Raw genomic sequence first — 23,238 nt, 5'->3', positions numbered from 1 at the left:
GGATACCGCATACATGAGACTTTTTCTCAAATAGTGCTCTATACATCAAAGAAAGCGGGATGTTGATTGCCAAAATTAGTTGGGAAGGAGACAGACCTTCCTGAAAATTTGTAAAGGATATGTGAATTGATCATGGCCAATTGACATAAATGGATTGTTATATAGATCAAGAGCACATCACTGCCTTGATCTATGAGCTCCCGGGTAGGGCTTCCTCATCTGGTAATTTAAACACAAAGTACAAAAGGCCAGCATTACCATGGATATGGGTGCAGATCAGTCTCTATATATGTTGTGTGATATCATATATACAGAAAAGGGTGTTCAGTTGATATCCTGCAAGATTGTGACTTTAATCATGTATGTGAATAAAAACTGGATTATTTTAAGGATGTATTGATTTCTTTTTGGTGCAACTCTTTTAAAGTCCCATGGGCAATGTATGTTTTTGAGAGACCTGGTAATTTAAATCTACCCTTTCTATTTACAGAATGTACTCTTGGTTGCAGTGAGGTTTTTTTTGTATCTCATCCTTTGTATCTTTAAATCTTAATGCCAGGGGTTCCTGGCTTCACAGACTTGCTAACTCTCCCCTTTCATATTCACAAAGGTTTGTGGGAAAAAAAAACTCTGATTTGGTTGCATTTTACCACAAGCCATAATATTTGTTTTCGAAACAAGTTTCTAAAAAAGTGGTACGCTTGAGTAAAAAGTTGTCAATATAGTTCAAAATTGGGGAATATCCATAAAGGATATTCAAAGCCATCCTGAACACTAGCATGGACTCTCTGGGACAGTGTTGGTCCACCACTTTGTGACTGGTGTTGCTGCCCCACACTGCTGGTGCTTTTCTTTTGCATTTTGCTTGGATGAACCACGCTGCTGCATCTTGGTAGCTTAGTATGTCCGAATGTTTTTGCAAGGATTGCTTCATCTTCAGAATCAGAGCTGACGGTTAACATATTACTGCTTTCTACTGGTTCACAGACATCAGAGACATATTTACTACTCTCATACATCATACTAAGGAGGTTATATGCCTCCTGTATTTTTTCACAATTGTGCAGGATAAAAAAATGGACAAATGTAAAACAAAACAAAAATCACTAGACCCTCAGGTCTGACACTAAAAAGTTATACTTGCCAGGTGCTCAAGTTTGATGTTAAAAAATAATACTTGCCAGGTAATCAAGCTTGACGCTAAAAAATTTTACTAAACAGATCTGATGGCAACATGGCTAAATAAAATGATTGTCATGCAGGGCCAACTATATGACTAAATCATTGTCACATCAGGCAAACAATTGTTACACATAGCAGATGATGACTGATTAGGAAAGGCACACTGATGATGGTTACCTGTCTACCAGTTAGGTCTGGTCAGGAAGGCACGTGGATAAACAAGACACGTAGAGAGCCACTGTAAAATCTATTTTAGCTTAGACTGATAATAGGTTGATGTTCTGATAAGTAATATACAGTATATACTAGTGGGAACTTTGTATTGTTCATATATTTTTATAACTTTAGGTGTGTTTGCTGTTACCCTCTCATATTTTCCATACTTGCATTTTAGCAAATTCCCTGCATTTAGTTGCATTCAACTGTTTAGAAATTTTCTTGTGTATTGGAAAGCAAAATCAGAATGGAAATTCAAAACATTTTTCAGCCAATCATACGTTTGATGATGTCAATGTTTTATTCAGTAAGGGTATGTAATGTAATTCTTCTAGGAGATATTTGAATATACTTGGTTCTTTATCAATCTACATTACCCCAGGCATGATGATTTCCTCAATGTCCCTGAAAATGTTGTCCCAGCTCTCTGACTCCACCGGGGCACTGTCGGGCAGCAGGGCTCTCATATAACCAGGCTGGACATCTGGGCTTACACGTCTTTCCCTCACAGTGCTGAGATAATGGCAGATGTAATCAACCAACTCTTTACCTAGGCACATGTATAAAATATAGACTTGAAGCAGCTTCCATGATTAATTTTTACTGACTGATAAACAGACATAGATCTTGTATGAGTGACATCTAGGGGAGGATTTACTAACGTTGGAGCGTGGAAAATCTGGTGCAGCTCTGCATAGAAACCAATTAGCTTCCAGGTTTTATTGTTAAAAACTGATTGACTACCATGCACAGCTGCCCAGATTCTGAGTGTTCCAGTTTTAGTAAATCTCTTCTGAGTGCTCCAGTTTTAGTAATTCTCCCCCCTCATATTATAACCACAAGGTCCATTAAGTTGGAAACTAAATAAAATTGTAAAATTTTGCATTTTACAGATAGATACACAAATCCACAGTATAATGTAAGATGAAATAAATGCAACCACTATTACAGTGTGGAGAATAATCCTGCTAATGTGGATTTATTTATAGAGTTGTGATGTTTTATTACAAGTTGTGTTAACACAGAGTGCTGCTACTTGTTTATATATTATTTTTGTGTGCATCATAAAATGTGCAAATGTTAAAATAAACCTTAAATAGGAGACAGACAATTGAATTTGTAAAGTGATTAACGATATGGTCACATGCATGAGGGTCTAAGAGACTTACCTCTCTTTCTGTATTCTTCTGATTCCATTGTGATTGTGTAACAAGACGTTAGAGCCCACTCTTCCCACAGCAGTCTTTCTGAACCTCCCTCTCATAGCTTAAGTTTTATACCCCTGTTATCTCTTAGTCATACGTCATTTACATTTATTTTTGTCTACATGCTGAGTTTATCTTATTCCATTTATTTCAGATGCTTCTCCATCAAGCTGATTGAAATAAAAGAAACTCTCAAGCTCTGTTTGCTTTCCCGGTTATCTTTGATGTCTTCACCTGTATCTACACAGCCTGTTCCATTCATAATCATTTCTTTCTTGGCTTGAGGACCAATTTTGACCTATTCTCTGCTGGAAACACATACAACCACCTGATAGATCTGTATCTGAGAGCAGAAATTATATTGCCATTGAAAGTGTAAAGGTGCCCATATTAGATGGTCAATTTTCTCCTGAATGAACCCCTTCATATCACTCTAGACATTCCCAGCTGATCGTTCACAAGCTGGTTATTCAGAGTATGCATGGACAATGGAAACATATGTCCATGCACATATCTAAAACGGAGAAGATCTTTAATATGTCCATCCATCCTTTTATGTATTTTGCCTGTTTTAAAGTGAAAACCAGAGTTATAGAAGTACTATCTATTACATATAAGCTGGCATTACATTAGTAAAAAAATTATGAAAAATATAGCCCCCCTTGCATAACTTATTATCCCTTAAACAAGATATCTGCTAAGTATTGTTTACATTTAACCTTAACGCATAACATTTCATGGTAGGGGCAGAGTTAGAGTTGGGAACCTTGTAGTAAAGGGTAGGCAGCATAAGTGCCTAGAGGTCCACAGAGTAGTGAGTGGGGCATACCATAGATAGTGAGGAAGTGCCAACCCTGCCAGTGTTGGATATCTTGGGTAGAGAGCATTGTATAAATAGTCTGGCAGGAATATGCCTGGAGAGTTACTCATGAGAAGTGCAAGAACTAAGGCATGCAAAGATGTCATATTTGAGTCTATAGCTTCTGGAACTTTCCCTTTAGAGAGAAAGCAAGGGAGGAGAGGTGCAGGACTAATGAGACTACTGAAGTCCCTTGTGCATGGGATGTAGGCAAAACCCGAAAGATATGGGTTGCTCCTTGACTTGGCTGTTACCTCTGCTGTTCTGTATCTATTTGTAGCTAACGGATTTGCTTTCACCATTGGCTCGACTGAAAGAATGTATAATTGGAAATCAACTGTTTCAGTAAAGAGTTAAAAGACTTTTGTTGTGATGGGAACTAACAGCTGTTTAGTGAGACTGCTATTGGGGTCCTTTGCTGTAAGGCTTGAGAAAGGTATGGAATGGGCTACTGTATGGTGCAGGTTAGGCCAGGCCGGGGGCCTCCCCAGGGTTTTTCGGTACTGGCACTCGGGAGGATCCTTTGTGCAAAGCAAAGTCTAAAGAGACCAACCTTTTCCAGGCAGGATGTGATTAAAGGCCTTACCACATGGTTGTGCACATGACTATACCACAACACAACAATATAACCAATAATATACTCATATAGAAACTCTGGGTGTTAGGCATGGAATGTAAGAGGCTGGCATTTTAAAGCAGTAGTCAGGAAAGTATGGCATCCCCTGTATGTACAACGCACTGGACAAAATTCAATGGGCAGGCACAGAAGGTGTGTCTGCTAACAAAACTTGTCCCACTGACTATCAGAGTGACTTGGTATATTGTATGCAGGAAGCTGCAGGTCTGACAAAGCCTGCACAGTGCCGGTTGAACATCGCTCTGTAGGGACCAAGGAGTTAGAAGTGGCATGGGACCTGTGTAGCTTTTCTGTAAACACTGCTCTGAATACCCACCAAGTACCAACAGAGGCATACTGAACACCAATAAAGGGGACACAAACACCCCTGAGGAGGGCACACTAAGCAGCGAAGATGGAACACTGAGTAGGAAATGAGAAGAGCACACTAAGCACCAATGTAAGGGGATGCTTAGACCTGACTACTGCACTTTGCAAGCTATGATATACAAATACATAGTTCTGATCCTTGCACTTTGATGACTGCACTCCATGCGCTATGTTGTACATTACGTAGTCCTGACTGCTGCACTGAATACACTATATCGTATGTTGCATAGTCCTAATTACTGCACTATGAACACTACATAGTCCTGATCCCTGCACTCTATACACTATACTGTATGTACAGTGCCTTATTAAAAGTATATTTATACCCCTTGAAATATTCCACATTTCGTCATGTTACAATCAAATACATAAATGTATTTTATTGGGATTTTCTGTGATAGACCAACACAAAGTGGCACATAATTGTGAAGTGGAAGGAAAATGATAAATGGTTTTCAAAATCTTTTACAAATAAATATGTGAAAAGTGTGGCATGCATTTGTATTCAGCCCCCTTTACTCTGATACCCCTAACTAAAATTTAGTGCAACCAATTGCCTTCAGAAGTCACCTAATTAGTAAAAAGAGTCCACCTGTTTGTAATTTAATCTCAATATAAATATAGCTGTTCTGTGAAGCCCTCACGGAGCACTGATCAATCCATCACGAAAATGGAAAGAGTATGGCACAACTGCAAAACCTACCAAGACATGGCCTTCCACCTAAACTGACAGGCCGGGCAAGGATAGCATTAATCAGAGAAGCAGCCAAGAGGCCCATGGCAACTCTGAAGGAGCTGCAGAGATCCAAAGCTCAGGTGGAAGAATCTATCCACAGGACAACTATTAATTGTGCACTCCACAAAGCTGACCTTTATGGAAGAGTGGTAAGAAAAAAGCCATTGTTGCAAGTAAGCCATAAGAAGTCCCGTTTTCAGTTTGCGAGAAGACATGTGGGGGGCACAGCAAACGTAGAAGAAGGTGCTCTGGTCAGATGAGACTTGTTGGCCTAAAAGAAAAACGCTATGTGTGGCGGATAACTAACACTGCACATCACCCTGAACACACCAGCCCCACCGTAAAACATGGTGGTGGCTGAATCATGTTGTGGGGATGCTTTGCTTCAGCAAGGACAGGGAAGATGGTCACAGTTGATGGGAAGATGGATGGAGCAAAATACAGGGCAATCTTATGCCGTCTACACACGATCTGATTTTTGGACAACAAAACCGTGTTTTTTTTTCCGAAGGATGTTGGCTCAAACTTGTCTTGCATACACACGGTCACACAAATGTTGGACAAAAATTCCTAACGTGAGAACGCGGTGACGTACAACACGTACGACAAGCCGAGAAAAAGGAAGTTCAATAACCAGTACGGCTCCTTCTGCTTGATTAAGAGCATGCGTGAACTTTTGTGCGACTGACTTGTGTACACACGATCGGACTTTCCGACAACAAGTTTTGTTGTCGGAAAATTTGAGAACCTGCTCTCACACATTTGTGGGCGGAAATTCCGACAGCAAATGTTCGATGGAGCACACACACGGTCGGACTTTCCGACAACAAGCTCACATCAAACATTTCCCGTCGGAAAGTCCGACCGTGTGTACGCGGCATTAGAAGAAAACCTGTTAGAGTCTGCAAAAGACTTGAGAATGGGGCAGAGGTTCACCTTCCAGCAGGACAACAACCCTAAACATACAGCCAGAGCTACAATGGAATGGTTTAGATCTGGGGTAGGCAACTTTAAAGAGGTGGAGATCTACCTGAACAACATGGGAGAAGTCAAAGATCACCAGGCACAGTGTCGCCTCCTCAGACCTGATTTAAACCTCTAATTGCCATACTACCATGTCACAATTGCATGCATTGCACGGCAATCATGGGTTTAAATCAGGTGGTGAGGAGGCAACATATCGCATCCTCACCACCTGTCAAATACACTGGGATCACTTTTTTAGAGCAGCAGTGAATGAACCCTTATGCCGCGTACACACAGGTGGACTTTTCGACCGGACTGGTCCGACAAACTTTCCAGCGGACTTTCGACTGACTTTTAACGGACTTCCAATGGACTTTCTAACGAACGGACTTGCCTACACACGATCACACCAAAGTTCGATGGATTAATACGTGATTACATACACCGGACTAAAATAAGGAAGTTGGCCAGTAGCCAATAGCTGCCCTAGCGTCAGTTTTTATCCGTCGGACTAGCATACAGATGAGCGGATTTCTGGGTCCAGTGGAGTTACGACGTAAAGATTTGAAGCCTGTTCCAAATCTAAAGTCCCTCAGATTTGCGACTGGAAAAGTCCGCTGAAGGTCCGGTGAAGCCCACACACGATCGGATTGTCCACCGTATTTGGTCCGTCGGCGTCCGTCAGACCAGTCTGGTCGAAAAGTCTGATGGTGTGTATGCCCCATTAGTTGATTTCGGCAGCAGCGCTCGTAGTGCTCATTCACCAATGCAGCAACCACCTGCCAATCACAACTCATTCAAAGTAAATGGTGCTACTCTGCATGCTTCTGTGGGGTCCAAGGGGTTAAAGCAGGTGGTGAAAAAGCAACACAATGCTGTAACTGCACAAGGTTGCAGCTCATTTGCAGAGTGGCCTCATTCACTTGAATGGGTCATGTTTGGCAGGTGCTACACCCACCAACCAAGACAGGACATACAACTCCTGCTACGGCTGCAACATGTGTACACCCCTGGCCACTGCATCTAAATGGGGTGCAGAGGGGGGTGATAAGTACACATCTTAACTACGGGGTTTTACCACCCCCCAAACTGCAAACGTAAATGGACCCTAACTGTTCTGAGCCCCCTATAAGGCTGCTTTCACACTGATGTGCTGTGGTTTACCTGCTCCATGGGTCTAGTGCAGTGCATCTGCAACTTTCCTGGGCTAGCTGCACTTTGCCATAGACTTCTGTAATATCCTGCAGGAGTGGTGCACTTTCTGAAAGTGCATCAAAACTCCTGCTTTCAGAAAGCGCACCAAACCCACAGCATATAATAGAAGTCTATGGCTAAGGGCAGCAAACCTGCAGAAGAGTTGCAGGTACTTTATACACACGCGGTGTGGGTAAACCACAGCATATCAGTGTGAAAGCAGCCCTGTATTGTTATGCCAAGTGTATTGCTTCATATTGACCTGAAGATCTTCTTTCTTGCTGCTGGCACCACTCTGGGGACTGCTAGTTAGGATAAGAGATGATATCACTCCACATGGGACAGGAGCCAGCACTACAGAGAAGGCATCGGCTTATGTGGCTCTTGCTCCCTACTACAGTTCCAAGTTTACAAGTAGTCTCTCTGCATTGAACTCTGTTTGATGTTCTGGGATGGTGGGTGAGCAAGCCCAGACCGTGATCTACCAGTCACCTGTCCATGATCAACTGGTAGATCACAATCTACTGGTTGCTGACCCCCGGTTTAAATCAAAGCATATTCATGTGTTAGAATGTCCCAGTCAAAGTCCAGACCTAAATACAATTGAGAATCTGTGGCAAGACTTGAAAATTGCTGTTCACAGACGTTCTCCATCCAATCTGACAGAGCTTGAGCTATTTTGTAAAGAAGAAAGGGCAAAAATGTCACTCTCTAGATGTGCAAAGCTGGTAGAGAATTCCCCAAAAAGACTTGTAGCTGTAATTGCAGTGAAAGGTGGTTCTATAAAGTATTGACTCAGGGGGGCTGAATACAAATGCACCCCACACTTTTCACATATTTATTTGTAAAAAATTTTGAAAACCATTTTTCATTTTCCTTCCACTTCACAATTATCTGTCACTTTGTGTTGGTCTATCACATAAAATCCTAAAAAAATACATTTACATTTTTTGGTTGTAACATGACAAAATGTGGAAAATTTCAAGGGGTATGAATAATTTTTCAAGGCACTGTATGACGCTACCAGATTCAGAATTGTATTTTTAGCCATTATTGCAAATAGGGACTTTTACTTTCTTGCCTCAGTTAGTGCTTAGATTGCAGTGTGAGGACTGTGGGAGCTGAGTGGGTTTTTGATTTTAAAGTGTACAGGGAATGTTGTGCAGCTGACTCCTATCTATGCAAAAATTATGCAAAATTACTAAATTATGCAAAACAGTTTAATTTGCATATTTATAGCTCTTGAAAAAGCAAGAAAATTGTTAACAGGTTTACAGAGTAAAACTACTGCAATTGTAAATATGTAATATTTTTTATTAAGCCGTAGACATTTAATAATGTTTTCACCATTAGCATTTAATAATACTAATTATACTAATAATAATAATTTATTCAATACTACTGCGGTTGCACTTTATGTTAATATTTAAATTTGAGTACCTTAGAATATACAGCCCTATTTTAAGGGCTGATGATCCCCAAATTGATTTTTTACAAAATTCATAAGCAACCAGCTGAATTGAGTCAGCGACAGAATTCTCAAATTGAACAGTAAGCTGGGACACAAAGCAGGCAATCATAAATTCTGTTTAGTTGGGATCTGTAAGCCCTATGGTAAAATAGTCATTAAACATTCCTTGTTCTAATTGGATATTGTTAAATTCATTAAAGATATTTGACAAGCCAGAGTGCTCATAAACAGAACCTTAGCTGGTCATAAAAAGCTAATATCCGTCCTAACAGCACTTAGAGGTGGCTTGAAAACCAGACACTTTTATATAACTGTCATAAAATAATTTAGGAGGGGGGGCGTGGCTTGGACATGAGACGGTGAGGACGCTTCTCGTGTGAGCTCCGGCGCCGACACCCTTTATATCAGCCTCTAACAGCATTATCGAACACTCACAAACGGATGGCAAGTATGGGGAAGAGAACGGGCAAAGCTCAGCCCAAAAAGGGGACCCCCAAAAACACAATTAAACGATTCCTCGCTACGGAATCAGAGGATCCCGCGGAAGCAGATGGCCTAGGCCGCTCGCCACATGGATTGGGGTAAGCTCCGCCTCCCGCCACAGGCCGGGATCCAAGCGCCGCTCTCCAGTATCCTCAGGAGGCTCGGATGAGGAGGGGAGCCCGATCAGACACACGGGAGTAGCGGAATTAATGAGCGGTCTCCCCACGAAGTCTGACCTAGCTTCTATGCTGCACGGACTGGAGAGGGTGATTAAAAAAGAGCTATCAGGGGTGAGAGCGGACCTAGCTCAAGTTTTGGAGCGTGTAGAGGAGACTGAACAGCGCCTCGATAGACACGCAGCAGCCATTAGGGACTTACAAACATCCACCCGCAATCTTAACCTGGCACACAGAATGGCTTTATACAAGATCGAGGATCAAGAGAATCGGAACAGGAGAAACAATATCCGCATCAGGGGGTTGCCGGAGGCAACAAGAGATGATGACTTAACAGCCTCAGTTAGAGGTATCTTTAACAGCCTCCTGGGAAACCCTGCAGATCACCCCTTAAAGCTAGACAGGGTCCACAGAGCACTCCGGCCTCGTAATCTGGCTTCTGATACCCCTAGAGATATCATCTGCAGAGTGCACTATTATGAGGAAAAGGAACTCATAATGCGCAAAGCAAGAGAAGCAGCTACACTGGAGTTCGATGGAGTTACCCTGTCCTTTTTCCCGGATCTCGCCAGAGAAACATTGGAAAGACGTAGAGCACTCAAACCCCTCGCAGAAAAATTGAGGGTAGCTTCAATTAACTACCGTTGGGGATTTCCGGCCGCGCTTATAGGTCACAGGGATGGTAAAACTGCTATCCTCCGATTCCCTGAAGATTTGGATGCATTTTGCATGGATCTCAACATAGAACCTCCAGAACTCCCCGGATGGCAAGATGTCATTCCCGCTTTACCTGCATCTTCGGAAGTGAAGTGGCAGAAGGTCTCCAGAAACAGACGATCTACCTCATCGGGTGCCTCGCCTCCACTGGGCTGAACACGCTTTTATGAGATTCAATACTCAGCCTACTGACCGGTATAGTTGACAAACTTGCTTGAGTTCCAATAACCGGATACCCAATAATTGTGTTCCTACCCTTTTTCTTTTTGGGGTTTTTTTTTTTTTTTTTTTTTTTTTTTATTTTGGGCTTATCCGAGGATTGTTATGTTTGATTTTCACCTTTCATAGGCTGGTTAAACATGAAAGAGATATCAGGCAAACTGCTCAATCTCACCCAGATTGGGATTAAGTTCCAGTTTACAGCAAAGTTATGGTTCACACTGTTAAATTTATTTGCTATTTCATGTGTCGGCGCCGGACCATGCAGATGACGTTTTTCGATTTTTGACATGCGGGGTCTGGGTCCTGCGTTGGCTTCGCCTCCCATTGCGGGGGGGCGGGGATCCTGGTGTCCCACGGCGTCTCCTCCTCTAAGGGGTGGATGCTCTGGGTTGCCGGGCTCCTCGTCTTTCCGTCTGTTGCACCGCAAGGCTTTGCGTGCACAAAAGAAATGTGTACATAGATGTTCCTCTTGTACTTTTCTTCTTGGTTTCCTTTTCCTTTTTCTCTCCCCTTCCTGCTGTTATCCCTCTCTTCTTTACCAGTCTGGCAGAATAAATATAGAAATGAAGGGTCCTACAAGAATCCAGTGGCCACGATTAAATTAATCTCCCTTAATGTACGCGGGCTACATGCCCCTGGCAAAAGGCACTCATTATATAGAGAACTCGATAGCTTACATGGAGACATTATATTTCTCCAGGAAACCCATCTCACGCACACAACCTTGGTGAAGCTATACGCCCACCATTATCCAACATGGCATTATAGCCTCTCTGATGTCACGAAAGCAAAAGGAGTGGCCATTGGGTTCCGGACGGGATCCTCTTTTACTCTTGAAGATACCCTCGCAGATCCACTAGGTAGATATCTGTTCTTGAGGGGCAGTCTGGGTAACTTGCCATGTACTTTAGCCACAGTTTATGCCCCGAATCAGGGACAAGCCAGCTTCTTGGCTTCCACTCTAACAAAACTAAGAGATTTTTCACACGGATGCATTATACTAGCCGGAGATTTTAATGCTCCCTTGGAACCATCTCTAGATACCTCCCAAGGTAGATCTTGTATTTCTCATAAACGCCTTACATTTCTACGAAAACAACTACACGAATCACAACTTATAGATGTGTGGAGGATAATGCACCCGCGAGAAAAAGATTATACGCACTACTCGCACCTACACAACTCTCATTCAAGAATAGACTATTTTCTTATAAACCATCATCATCTAGAGTCACTCACTAATTCTCGTATTGAAACTACAACGATCTCTGACCATGCACCAATTAGTATGCAACTACAGATTAGGTCCCTACCAAATAAAACCACAAATTGGAGATTGAATGATTCACTCATCTCTGAAGAAGTGGATAGAGCAGAGGTGGAGAGAGGCATATCTGAATATTTCCGTGAGAACACATCCCCAGAGATCTCCCCGGGAGTTCTTTGGGAGGCCCATAAGGCCTACATTAGGGGAAAATTAATTGAATTAGGCTCTAGGAAAAAAAAAGAAAGGACACATGCGCAATCTCAACTTATCAAAGACATAAGTTCCCTCGAGAAACACCATAAACTTTCTAATTCCCCACAAATCTTACACTCCCTCACCCAGAAAAGAGGAACTAAAAGCACTATTTCACACAGAAAATACAGCCAGAATGCGTATAATATCACAGCATTTCTACGAATGGGGTAACAGACCTAGTCACTTACTAGCCCGCTTGATTCAACAAAAAAAATCAGCTTCCTATATATCTAAAATAAAAACGTCAGCAGATGTTTTGCTACACAAAACAAGCGATATTGCGAAAGAATTTCGCTCCTTTTATCAAAAACTTTATAATGTTGGTAAAGGCATAACTGAAGGTACATCTAGAGACACACTTATCAAACAAATATCTCACGCAGGCCAAATTACCCAGTCTTCCTACTCAGGCACTCGAGGCTTTGGAGGAGGGGTTTTCCTCTGCGGAACTTGGGAAAGCATTGAAATCTATGGCTAATGGTAAAGCCCCGGGCCCAGATGGCTTCACGGTAGCATACTACCGTGCATTTTCAGGGACTTTGCTCCCACATCTGACGACATATGCTGACTCGATTTCCTCGGGGGGGGGCACTCCGTCCGGAGACTCTCCACGCCCACATCACAGTTCTCCCCAAACCAGGGAAAGACCCGAGCCTTTGTGGCAGTTACAGGCCAATTTCCCTGCTGAACTTAGATGCTAAAATATATGCAAAAGCAATTGCACTTCGTCTGTTGCCCCTACTCCCTCAATGGTTATCGAGGGATCAAACGGGATTTATCCCCGGGAGGGAGGCTAGGGATAACTCCCTTAGAACACTTTCCCTGATTTCATATGTGCGACGGTGCTCCCAGCCCACCCTCCTCTTGTCAACTGATGCTGAAAAAGCGTTTGATAGGGTGGACTGGGAGTTCCTGATGTCTACATTATCGCACCTGGGATTGGGACCACACATGTTGGCCAGAATTTCGGCGTTATACCAGTCCCCCTCTGCGCAACTACGAATCAATGGTACATTGAGTGAATCCTTTCTCCTACACAATGGCACCCGTCAGGGCTGTCCCCTCTCACCGATACTATTCGCACTTTCCCTAGAACCGTTTTTAGCTACGATTCGTAACGACCCCAATATTCATGGTATCAACATAGGATCAACGGAGCATAAATATGCAGCATATGCAGACGATATTTTATTTTACGCTCAACAGCCCCTTATTACGCTCCCAAATCTTATGGAAGCTTTTCACAAATTTGGAACCCTGGCTAACTTTAAAATTAACACATCCAAATCAGAGATCTTAAATGTGTCCATCCCTCATAATACGACTACAACACTGAAACAATCATTCCCTTTTAGTTGGCAGCCCCACTCACTAAAATATTTAGGAATACAATTGACAGCTAATCCCTCCTCGCTATTTCGTAGAAATTATATACCCCTATTGAATTCTATTAAATCAGACTTACAGAGGTGGACCCAATTAGCTCATACATGGTTAGGTCGAATTAGCATAGTGAGGATGAATGTGTTGCCCAGATTGCTCTTCATGTTTCAGATGTTACCGTATAAGATTCCACCTGGGTTTTTTAGACTAGTACAATCTATGGTCTGTAAGTATGTTTGGAATCGCAGATGTCCCAGACTCGCTTATAAATTTCTCATTAAACATAAGCGTGAGGGAGGTTTGGCGATCCCGGACTTTAAGAGTTACTATCTCGCAATTCTATTAAACCGGATATCAGACTGGAAATACCATAGGAACTCAAAAATTTGGGTACAATTAGAAATGGAATTATGTGGTACGATGCCGTTTTCTTTAATCTGGATACCAAACAAATTTCGTAAGCTTGCATATACAACCTCCCCACTCACGAAATCAACCCTAGCAGCCTGGGACTCGATGTGCAAATCACAAAAATGGAGTTACAACTCTCCATTAATGCCACTCTCTGGTCACGATTATTTCCCCCCCGGAAATATGGATTCAAGGTTTAGCAACTGGATATCGGAATCTCCGCTTTCATTACACCAAGTAACCACAGATACAGGAATCCTCCCCATTGACAGTCTGATACCAACAACTCCAATTTCATTCATGGACTACTGGAAGTATCATCAACTTTCACTATTTGTCAAATCCCTCCCGCTGCCTTTACGATCTGAAACAGAGCTGAACCCAATTGAGTGTTTATTAGCAGGGGAACAATCACCAGAAAAAGCTATCTCACTCTTTTATAAAGCTATAATGTCCCTATCTCCGCTGACACAACTGCCATTTCTCCACAAATTGGAACAAGATCTCCACAGCCCAATAACGGACATTCAACGCACCACTATCCTACAGCTTTCATATACTTCCTCAATATCTTCAAGAGCAGCGGAAGCAAATTATAAACTCTTGACAAGATGGCACTACTCTCCGGTAGTGCTCCACGGAATGTTCCCAGCCAAATCAGATCTCTGTTGGAGAGGTTGTGGGGAAAAAGGGACTCATGCCCATATCTGGTGGGGATGCCCCCTAATCAAACCATATTGGTCCAACATTTTATTCTGGATAAAAAAAATACAGGGGTGTGAAGTTGTCAATGACCCATGGGTAATACTATTTCATTGCACAAATGAACCAACAAGAGCATATAAAAAATCTATTACACCCCATCTTTTAAACGCGGCCAAAATGCTAATACCAAAATATTGGAAACTACAAATTATCCCCACGATGCGTCAATGGCTAAATGAGGTTGATCATATCTATCACATGAAAAGCAGCACGCTCACATTACGCAATAAATCTGATCTGGCTACTAAGATATGGTCCTGTTGGTTCGCATTTAAGTTCTCAGTAGAGTATGTAGAAATAATGTCTCAATAGAGTATGTAGTTGAATTTACCTGCATTGTCTGAAAGAATTCTGCTAAGACTGGAAACTTTCCCCCTTTGTGTCTTCCCTTCCCTTTCTACCCCCCCCCCCCCCCCCCCATACTTTTTTTTTTTTCTCTACTCTCTCTTCTCTCCATTTCCTGTTTTACTGTCAACTAAATTTTGAGTACAGGGGGTGGTAAGAGAAATATTTTAAGTTGGAATAGGTATCATGGATACCTAGCTCTAAATATTAGGAAGGATGATATCCCTAATTTGAAGACTACGCAGAAGTTAGAAGTAATGATCGGCCCTCTGTTGTGGGTTATGTTATAAATCAGACAACACTTTCTTGATAGTGGTTTATTTGTCTATGGGGGTCCATGTACCTTACCACTGTATATGTATACCAATACTGTACACTGTTTAAATAATTTTCAATCAAAACTTATTGAACAAAATAATTTAGGAGAACTACACAAATAAATCTGTCTCACTTGACCCAGAAAAAGCTCTCTCTCTCAAACCCCCAGTTCTCAAAATCCATTCATAAGCGATAAATCCTGACAATAAAAATATGTTAATAAAAAGCATCCACCTGAATGTTTAAAAGAATCATTAAGACCAAAAAACCCTTGGAGGTGAAGGAGGCCAAGTAAACGCATTCCATCTCCTAGGAAGAACTTGTACCAAATCTACACCATATTTAGTCTCTATCAATTGGTGATTTAGTTCTGTGCAACAAAATGTTGGTTATCAGACGGTAACATGTACTCCACCTCTTCCACCTATTTTGCACCGTTCCCGTACGGTATTCATGTGTAACATAGGTAAAAAATGAACTTCCACCTCTGTGCACCTTCCGGTGCTCTCAGAACTCTCACCTCAGGTAAAATATAAAAAAAGCTTTTGAATAATATATTCAATGAACTGGTATAATCAACTGGTATAATGCTTCAACGCTCTCCTCCTCCAATAGGTGCAATTCCCAGGATGATTCAGGTAATGGTCCCTTTAAGACACCTGCGTGCACTTTTAAGTCTCCAATGTATCTTCTTAGCCACCAATGTAGAAATATGGCCAATACAATGTTTTCACCTCCTTTCCTGGCTTTGAAATCCCGAATACATTGGAGCCTTAAAAGGACTGCAGGTGTCTTAAAGGGACAATTACCTGAATTATCCTGGGAATTGCACCTATTGGAGGAGGAGAGCGTTGAAGCATTATACCAGTTGATTGAATATATTATTCACAGTGCACAGAGGTGGAAGTTCACTATTTTTTATCTATGTTACACATGAATACCATCTGAGCAGAAGAAGGTGCTTGACATACAGCACGCTGGGAGCATGGACTTTATTTCAACCCATATATGATTTCACTATAGTCACTATTAGCACTTTCACCGCATGCAATTCACATGACAGGAGACTGTGACCGGCTCTCAATGGCACCGCTTCACACATCTTTGTGGCAGCCACGGAGCGGATTGCACAGGTCATTTTCAGGTCTGTATTCAGACAAAAATTTGGGCCTAATTTGTCCCTGAAACAAGAGAACAGGGACACACCGGACCCCTGCTGTGAGCTGCCTCCACACTAAGTGTGAACCCAACCTTAAACTCAGGCAAGTTTATATTTAACAGATATGGTCACACATGCAAGTAACCTAAACTTTGGTTGGGACTGGGACATCCAGCGCTTCTGAGGAGACCAGTCATGTGATTCAATATGCAGATACAGGCACATTTTTGCAGTGCTATGGGATAGTGATTTTTATAGACGTGGGGGCCCAACCCAACCCCTCTGAGTGCATACTACTAGGACAAATACCTTCATCGCCAGTCCAGAAATCTTCGGTGGATCTGCACAGCCTTTCTCGTGAAAATGGCCATTTGTACTGTGTTGTGACCCCATTCATTGCTTGGAGTACAGTTTTCCCATAATAAAGAAGGTGGTTATGGTACGCATGCACAGTACAAAGTGGCCAATTTTAGCAGAAAGGCTGTGCTACACGAGGTGGTGAAAATCGCTGGGTGGCAGTTGTCCTTAATATAAATATGTCTAAAATACATGGATTATATAAAGAATTATATTAAATATTATGTGTCCATTGTTTAGTTTAACCCCTTTGTTGCAGGAAATAGTGTCCTATTTTGCACCTTGAATGGTCAAAACTGTATTTCTATTTTTAACATCAAGGTTACAACTTTGAAAAAAGATCCTCCCAAACCATATATTTTCTGAAAGCACAGGATTTATAGATAGAATAAAAAAAACTATTAATTATTATTCTATTCGTTTGGAATGAGTAGTGCAATCCCATAGTCCATTGTCCCTAGTCCCTCTTAGGAGCAAGCATAGATTTTTTTTTTTTAAAGCAGATTTTGGTGTCACTTTAAAATAATATTGTTGATAAAACACATTTTAAAAAAATATATAATACATCCAAAGTTTCAAGGAGATTGGCAAACATAAGATTCATGTTCACTGATCTCCCCCTCACCATTGTTAATTTACTAGATGCCAAGGAGACCAGCGATACATGCAGCTGGATGTGGTGCCAGAGCTGTTATGAGTTGGGGTGCCTATTTTGAAAGTGATCAGGTAGCTTTGAGCTTGTTTTAACTCTTTCATTATCATTGCATGTAGCATTAGTCACTGGCTATGTATGTAGTACCTACTTGGCGGTCAAAGGGACTGAAACAACTGTAACAGGGACTGTAAACGTTTGATTTTCATTTTTTAAGAATAATAACTATGTTATGTCATACATACACATATCATACTTACCTGCTCTGTGCAATGGTTTTGCACAGAGCAGGTAAGTATGCTCTAGACTACTGTCGGAGATCTTTGGCTCCATTTTCCATTTAAAAATAACAAACATGTTATACTTACCTGCTCTGTGTAGTGGTTTTGCACAGAGCAGCCTGGATCCTCCTCTTCTCAAGTCCCTCGCCGGTACTCCTGGCTCCTCCCTCCTGTCCAGTGCCCCCACAGCAGGCAGCTTGCTATGGGGGCACCCAAGCAGGCGCGCTACCAAGCCGCTGCCCTGTGTGTCCATTCAAACATGGAGCCGATGCTTGGCCCCACCCCCTCTCTCTCCTCATTGGCTCACTGACTTTTACTGACAGCAGCGGGTGCCAGTGGCGTTCGCTGCTGTCTCAGCCAATGAGCCAATTAATTTACGATAGCAGAATATGTCTATGAGTATTAGAACCACTTGAAAGTGGACCTTCAGTAATTTTTTCAACTTTTCATCTATTAAATCTTCTGCCTTTGTTGTTTTAACTTTGGATAGTAAAACATTTTTTTCTGCCAGGAAATACCTTATACAGCCCACTTCCTGTTTCTTGTCTGGTAAAAAGCCTAGGCTTATGACATCATCCACAGCTCTCACTCTTGTGAGAGTTTGCCAGGAAGGGGGGTTGAATCATAAGAGGGCCAATGAGAGCTGCAGGGCTGGAGGTGTGCCTGTGTGTGTCTGTGTAAATCCAGGAAGTGAACAGGCAGCAGCTTCAGCTGCCCACAGTTAAAATGGCTGCAGCCAAACTCAGTAGATGGAGATTTCTGCAGCATATTTGGCAAGCACAGAATCACAGTATATATAAAATAATATGCAAAGTGGTTTTTATTACAAATTATGTGAGCAGACTACAGTTCCTGAACCTTCAGCCTTTAGAACCACTTTAAAGGGTCAATACACCAAAACTTCAGTTTTTACTAGATGATATAGACTTATAACTCTAAAGAGATTTTTTTTATCTTGGACGATCTCCAATTCATAAAATAAATCTTTTGTTTTGGTGAAGTATTCTTTTGGAAGACCTGGTAGTTTTAATGGTCAGTTGAAAGAAAATGAATCAAATTGTTAAAGAAAACAACAAAAACAACAGTGTTTGCATCTGGCAATTTGCATTATTCTTTTTAATCCAGTTATTTGCAATGTTTATAATGTTATAAAAGTTATTTAAACTGTTGAAAAGAACATTAACATTTGTTCACAAAACACATCAAAAGAAATAAAAGCATACTTAAAATGTTGAGTGGACTGGGTTAGATCCAGTGACATTTAGAAAGCATACTACAATTTAAAGTGAATACAGTTTACTTAAGCTTAGTGTTTACACAAAAAGCATGAATCTGTTTTGTTTTTTTTTTGTCGTAGCATGGACATTTAGGTTGGTCATGGGAAAAAATCCAGATGACTTGGTATGTAATGAGCAGATAATGAAATCAAACAAAATATAGCGTTTCTGCGAAATGGAAGTGTTTAAACATGTGTCACTTTGTAAACAAAATAATATAAATTAGGTTTATGATCAGTCTCTGACAAGAAACATTGAAAATAAATGTCAAGCAAGTGTTTCTCTTGATTTGACGCCATCATCATCTTTTCATGACATTGGTCCCTGATCAGCCTGGGGAGGACAATGGGAGCCATTTATTTCTTACTAGACCTTGACTAGAGAACCTAATTACTTGATATGACAGTCTCTTTCTCTTGTCCCATCTTCCTTCTTTCCCTTTCATTGCACCTTTTCTTTCATGTGTAATCTGAACGTATTCAAGTCCTCAAGTTCTTCCGGCTTTCATACAATTTAGATACATCATATTCCTAAATCAAAAGCCATGCTACTGCCTAATATGTTTCCACCTAACATGGTATGAAACAACAAAGAAGTACTGATTCACAAAGCTGCCTTGATTACTTAAAAGTTTGTAACCCCCCAAAAAAAGATCCTGTTCCTTTAACCACTTCAGCCCTGGAAGAATTTACCCCCTTAGGCCCCTTTCACAGGATCGGACCGTTCAGGTCCGCCTGTCAGTTTTAACGGCGGACCTGAACGGGCGCTCCATGTTAGCCTATGGAGCAACGGATGTCAGCGGAGACATGTCCGCTGACATCCGACCCCATCCGATCCGCTAAAAGCAGACAGATGGCCCTACGTCCAGGTCCGTTGCTGGCGGATCGGATGAGATCTCATGAAAACGGACATGCTGTCCGTTTTCGTCTGATCTCTCCATAGGCGGCAGCAGCGCCTGACAAGCTCCTTCCCGCTCAGTGAGCAGAGAGGGACCTGTCATCCGCCAGCTCAGCGCAGATCAACGGACTGAACTCCTGCTAAGCCGGTGGACTGAGGCGGGCTCCGTGGAAACGGAGTCCGCCTTGTGTGAAAGGGGCCTTAATGACCAGCCCACTTTTTGCTATATGGCACTGCGTTACTTTAACTGACAATTGCACAGTCGTGCGACATTGTACCCAAACAAAATTGATGTCCTTTTTTTCCCACAAATAGAGCTTTCTTTTGGTGGTATTTGATCACCTCTGCGGTTTTTATTTTTTGCGCTATAAACAAAAAAAGATTATTTTGAAAAGAAAAAACAATATTTTTTACTTTTTGCTTTAATACATATCCAATAAAAAAAAATGTAAAAAAAGAAATTTCTTCATCAGTTTAGGCCAATATGTATTCTTCTACAAATTTTTGGTTAAAAAAAATGCAATAAGTGTATATCAGCGGTGATCAGTGATTTTTAGCGGGACTCCAACATTGCGGCGAACAGATCGGACACTTTTTGGGGATCAGTGACATTATTACAGTGATCGGAGCTAAAAATATCCACTGATCATTGTATAAATGACACTGGCAGGGAAGGGGTTAACACTAGGGGGCGATCAAGGGGTTATGTGTTTTTAACTGTGGGGGGGAGGGGACTGACTGGGAGTACAGAGAGGTCGCTGTTCCTGATCACTAGGAACAGACAATTTCATTGTACTCTCCTGTCAGAACTGGAATCTGCTTTGTTTACATTCAGATCCCCAGATTGCCTCTCTGAGGAGCGATCGCGGGTGGCCGGCAGACCCGCGCATCGGCTGCCACTCTGTGCAGCGGGCACGCGCGCCCGCAGTGTCTCGTGCACGAAACAATGTACGGGTACGTCGTTTTGCCGCCCTACCACAGTATATATGCGGTGGGCAAAGCATGTTATACAGCACAGTGCTTGTGCTGTGTAATTTGGCCCTGTGTATCACCTGAAATACCTGGCTGATCCTGCCTGATTCTGCCCTCCCCAATGTGAAAATGACCACGGTATATCATGATGGCTGCTGAGCGCTGACACCGCGGTCAGTTTACGTGCCTCCATCATCCACAGCTCTCCTGTGTCCTCTACTCTGTCCTCTCCACTCTCTCCTCTCCCCTCCCTGCCTGTCAGCTCCGTTTGCTGCCTGATCCACCCCTCCTACTGCTTTCATAACAGTTTAATGTTACTACAATCAGCTCTGTTAAGTAACAATATGTACCCCACTGTATATCCTTTATTTAAAAAAAAGCCGATATCTACCTTATTTTAGAGTGCCTCCCGGTGCTCACGTGACCAGCCGCCTCTCTCCTCCTCTCATCCCGGCTGACGTCAGCGGGAGTTTTTGGCCCCTCCCTCTGCAGCTGTCAGACGGGGAGAGGAAAGAAATGGCCGGTCACTTGAGCGCCGGGAGATGCTCCGAAATAAGGTAGATATCAGCTTTTTTAACCACTTCCCGCCCGGCCTATAGCAGATTGACAGCCAGATAGTGGTTCTGTTATCCTGACTGGGCGTCATATGATGTCCAGCAGCAGCGAGGCGATCGCGAGTGCGGCGTGTCAGTCTGACACGCTGCATCTCCGATCATGGTAAGGAGCCTCTGGCAGAGGCTTCTTACCACGTGATCAGCTTTGACCAATCACAGCTGATCATCGTGTGAACCAGGAAGTGCCAGTAAACGGCATTCCTCGGTTCGCGCTGACAGGAAGAGCCGATCGGCGGCTCTCCCTGTCAGAGGGGGGTCTGTACTGATATTCAGCACATTGATTATCAGCACAGCCCCCCATCAGATGTGCCCATCACCTGCCAATCAGTGCCCAGCAGCTGGCGGTCAGTGCCCCCTCAATTAAATCTCTCAGAGCCCACCACAAAGCCAATCAGTGCCCATCACATTGCCAATCAGTGCCCAGCAGTAACACCTGTCAGTACCTCATCATCAGTGCTGCCCATCAATGCTATCTATTAGTGTCCATCAGTGCCATCTGTCAGTGCCAATCAGTGCCGCCTATCAGTGCCACCTATTAGTGCCACCTATCAGTGCCAATCAGTTCCACCTTTCAGTGCCCATCAGTTCTGCCTGTCAGTGCCGCCTATCAATGCACATCAATTCTACATATCAGTGCCTCCACATCAGTGCCCATCAGTGCCACCTCATCAGTGCCAACTCATCAGTGCCCATCAGTGCCACCTCATCAGCGTATGTCAGTGAAGGAGAAAACAAAATTTTATGACAGAAACTAAGAAAAACTTTTTTTTTTCAAAAATGTTGGTCTTTTTTAGTTTGTTTAGCAAAAAATAAAAACCTCAGAGGAAATCAAATACCACCACTCTATTTGTGGGAAGAAAATGATCAAAATTTAGTTTGGGTACAGTGTTACATGACCACGCAATTGTCATTCAAAGTCCGACAGCGCTTAAAGCTGAAAATTGTCCTGGGCAGGAAGGGGCGAAAGTGCCTGGCATTGAAGTGGTTAAATAAAGGACATACAGTGGGGCACATATTGATACCTAATAGAGCGGATTGAAGTAACATTACAAGTGGCTTTACAACCACTTTAAAGTGGACCTATTGGCACAATAATAATTTAAAAAAAAGTATATGCTGCAGTCAATCGCTAGCATTTTTGTTTTTCTCCTTGTATGATAATTCTACTACCTGTTGATCCTGTTAGTAGAGCTTGTATTTTTTCAGCTCCTTTAAAGTGATATTAAAGTCTTGTTTTGTTTTTTTTTTTTATATATAACAAACATATTATACTTACCTGCTCTGTGTAATGGTTTTGCACAGAGCAGCCCAGATCCTCCTCTTTTCGGGTCCCTCGCCAATTCTCCTGGCCCCTCCCTCCTGTTGAGTGCCCACACAGCAAGCAGCTGGTAATGATTAAGCGGACCTGAAGTGTATGAAACTAGTCTACCTGGCATTCTGTTCCTGTGGTGTCCCAGACAGCCAAAGCTTTCGTGCAATATCGATGGATGGAGATGGGGCTCAGGTAAGGCTGAGGGGGGAGCTGCACACAGAAGGTTTTTTTGTCGTAATGCATAGAATGCATTAAGATAAAATACCTTCTGCCTTTAGAACCACTTTAAAGCTGATTTCTGGGTAACATCCAAAGTTGCCCTTGCAGTGGAACTCCACCCCACTGCAATGGTTAAATGCTAATTTTTGTCCAGGGCAGGGCTCTATAAACTACAACCCACTGCAAGATTTTGCCTGGACAAATAACAAATGAATTGGTGCTGCGCTGCTTATTACAATGCATAATGAGATCCTAGCAACGAACACCCTACATACTGTAGGTGATAACCCCTGAGGGCATCAGCAATCTGTTATCACAAAT

The 23,238-nt window shown here is 42.4% G+C and overlaps 1 protein-coding gene across 1 annotated transcript in view; it reads right to left on the bottom strand.

Moving 5' to 3' along the window:
• The window catches only part of HDC (histidine decarboxylase), a 31,534-nt gene extending 28,830 nt beyond the window's left edge, over nt 1-2,704 (bottom strand). The window contains exons 1-2 of the mRNA XM_073618594.1: nt 2,568-2,704; nt 1,776-1,948 (exon numbers count right to left, since the gene is read on the bottom strand). Coding sequence (XP_073474695.1) covers nt 1,776-1,948; nt 2,568-2,595 — 201 coding nt within the window. The 5' untranslated portion in view covers nt 2,596-2,704. The remainder of the gene's footprint in view (nt 1-1,775; nt 1,949-2,567) is intronic.
• Nucleotides 2,705-23,238: the final 20,534 nt, after the last annotated feature.

The sequence above is a fragment of the Aquarana catesbeiana genome, linkage group LG03, assembly GCF_042186555.1.
Source record: "Aquarana catesbeiana isolate 2022-GZ linkage group LG03, ASM4218655v1, whole genome shotgun sequence".
NCBI lineage: Eukaryota > Metazoa > Chordata > Amphibia > Anura > Ranidae > Aquarana > Aquarana catesbeiana.
The sequence above is the reverse complement of the archived record's forward strand: the minus strand, read 5'-3'. Positions and strand labels throughout refer to the sequence as shown.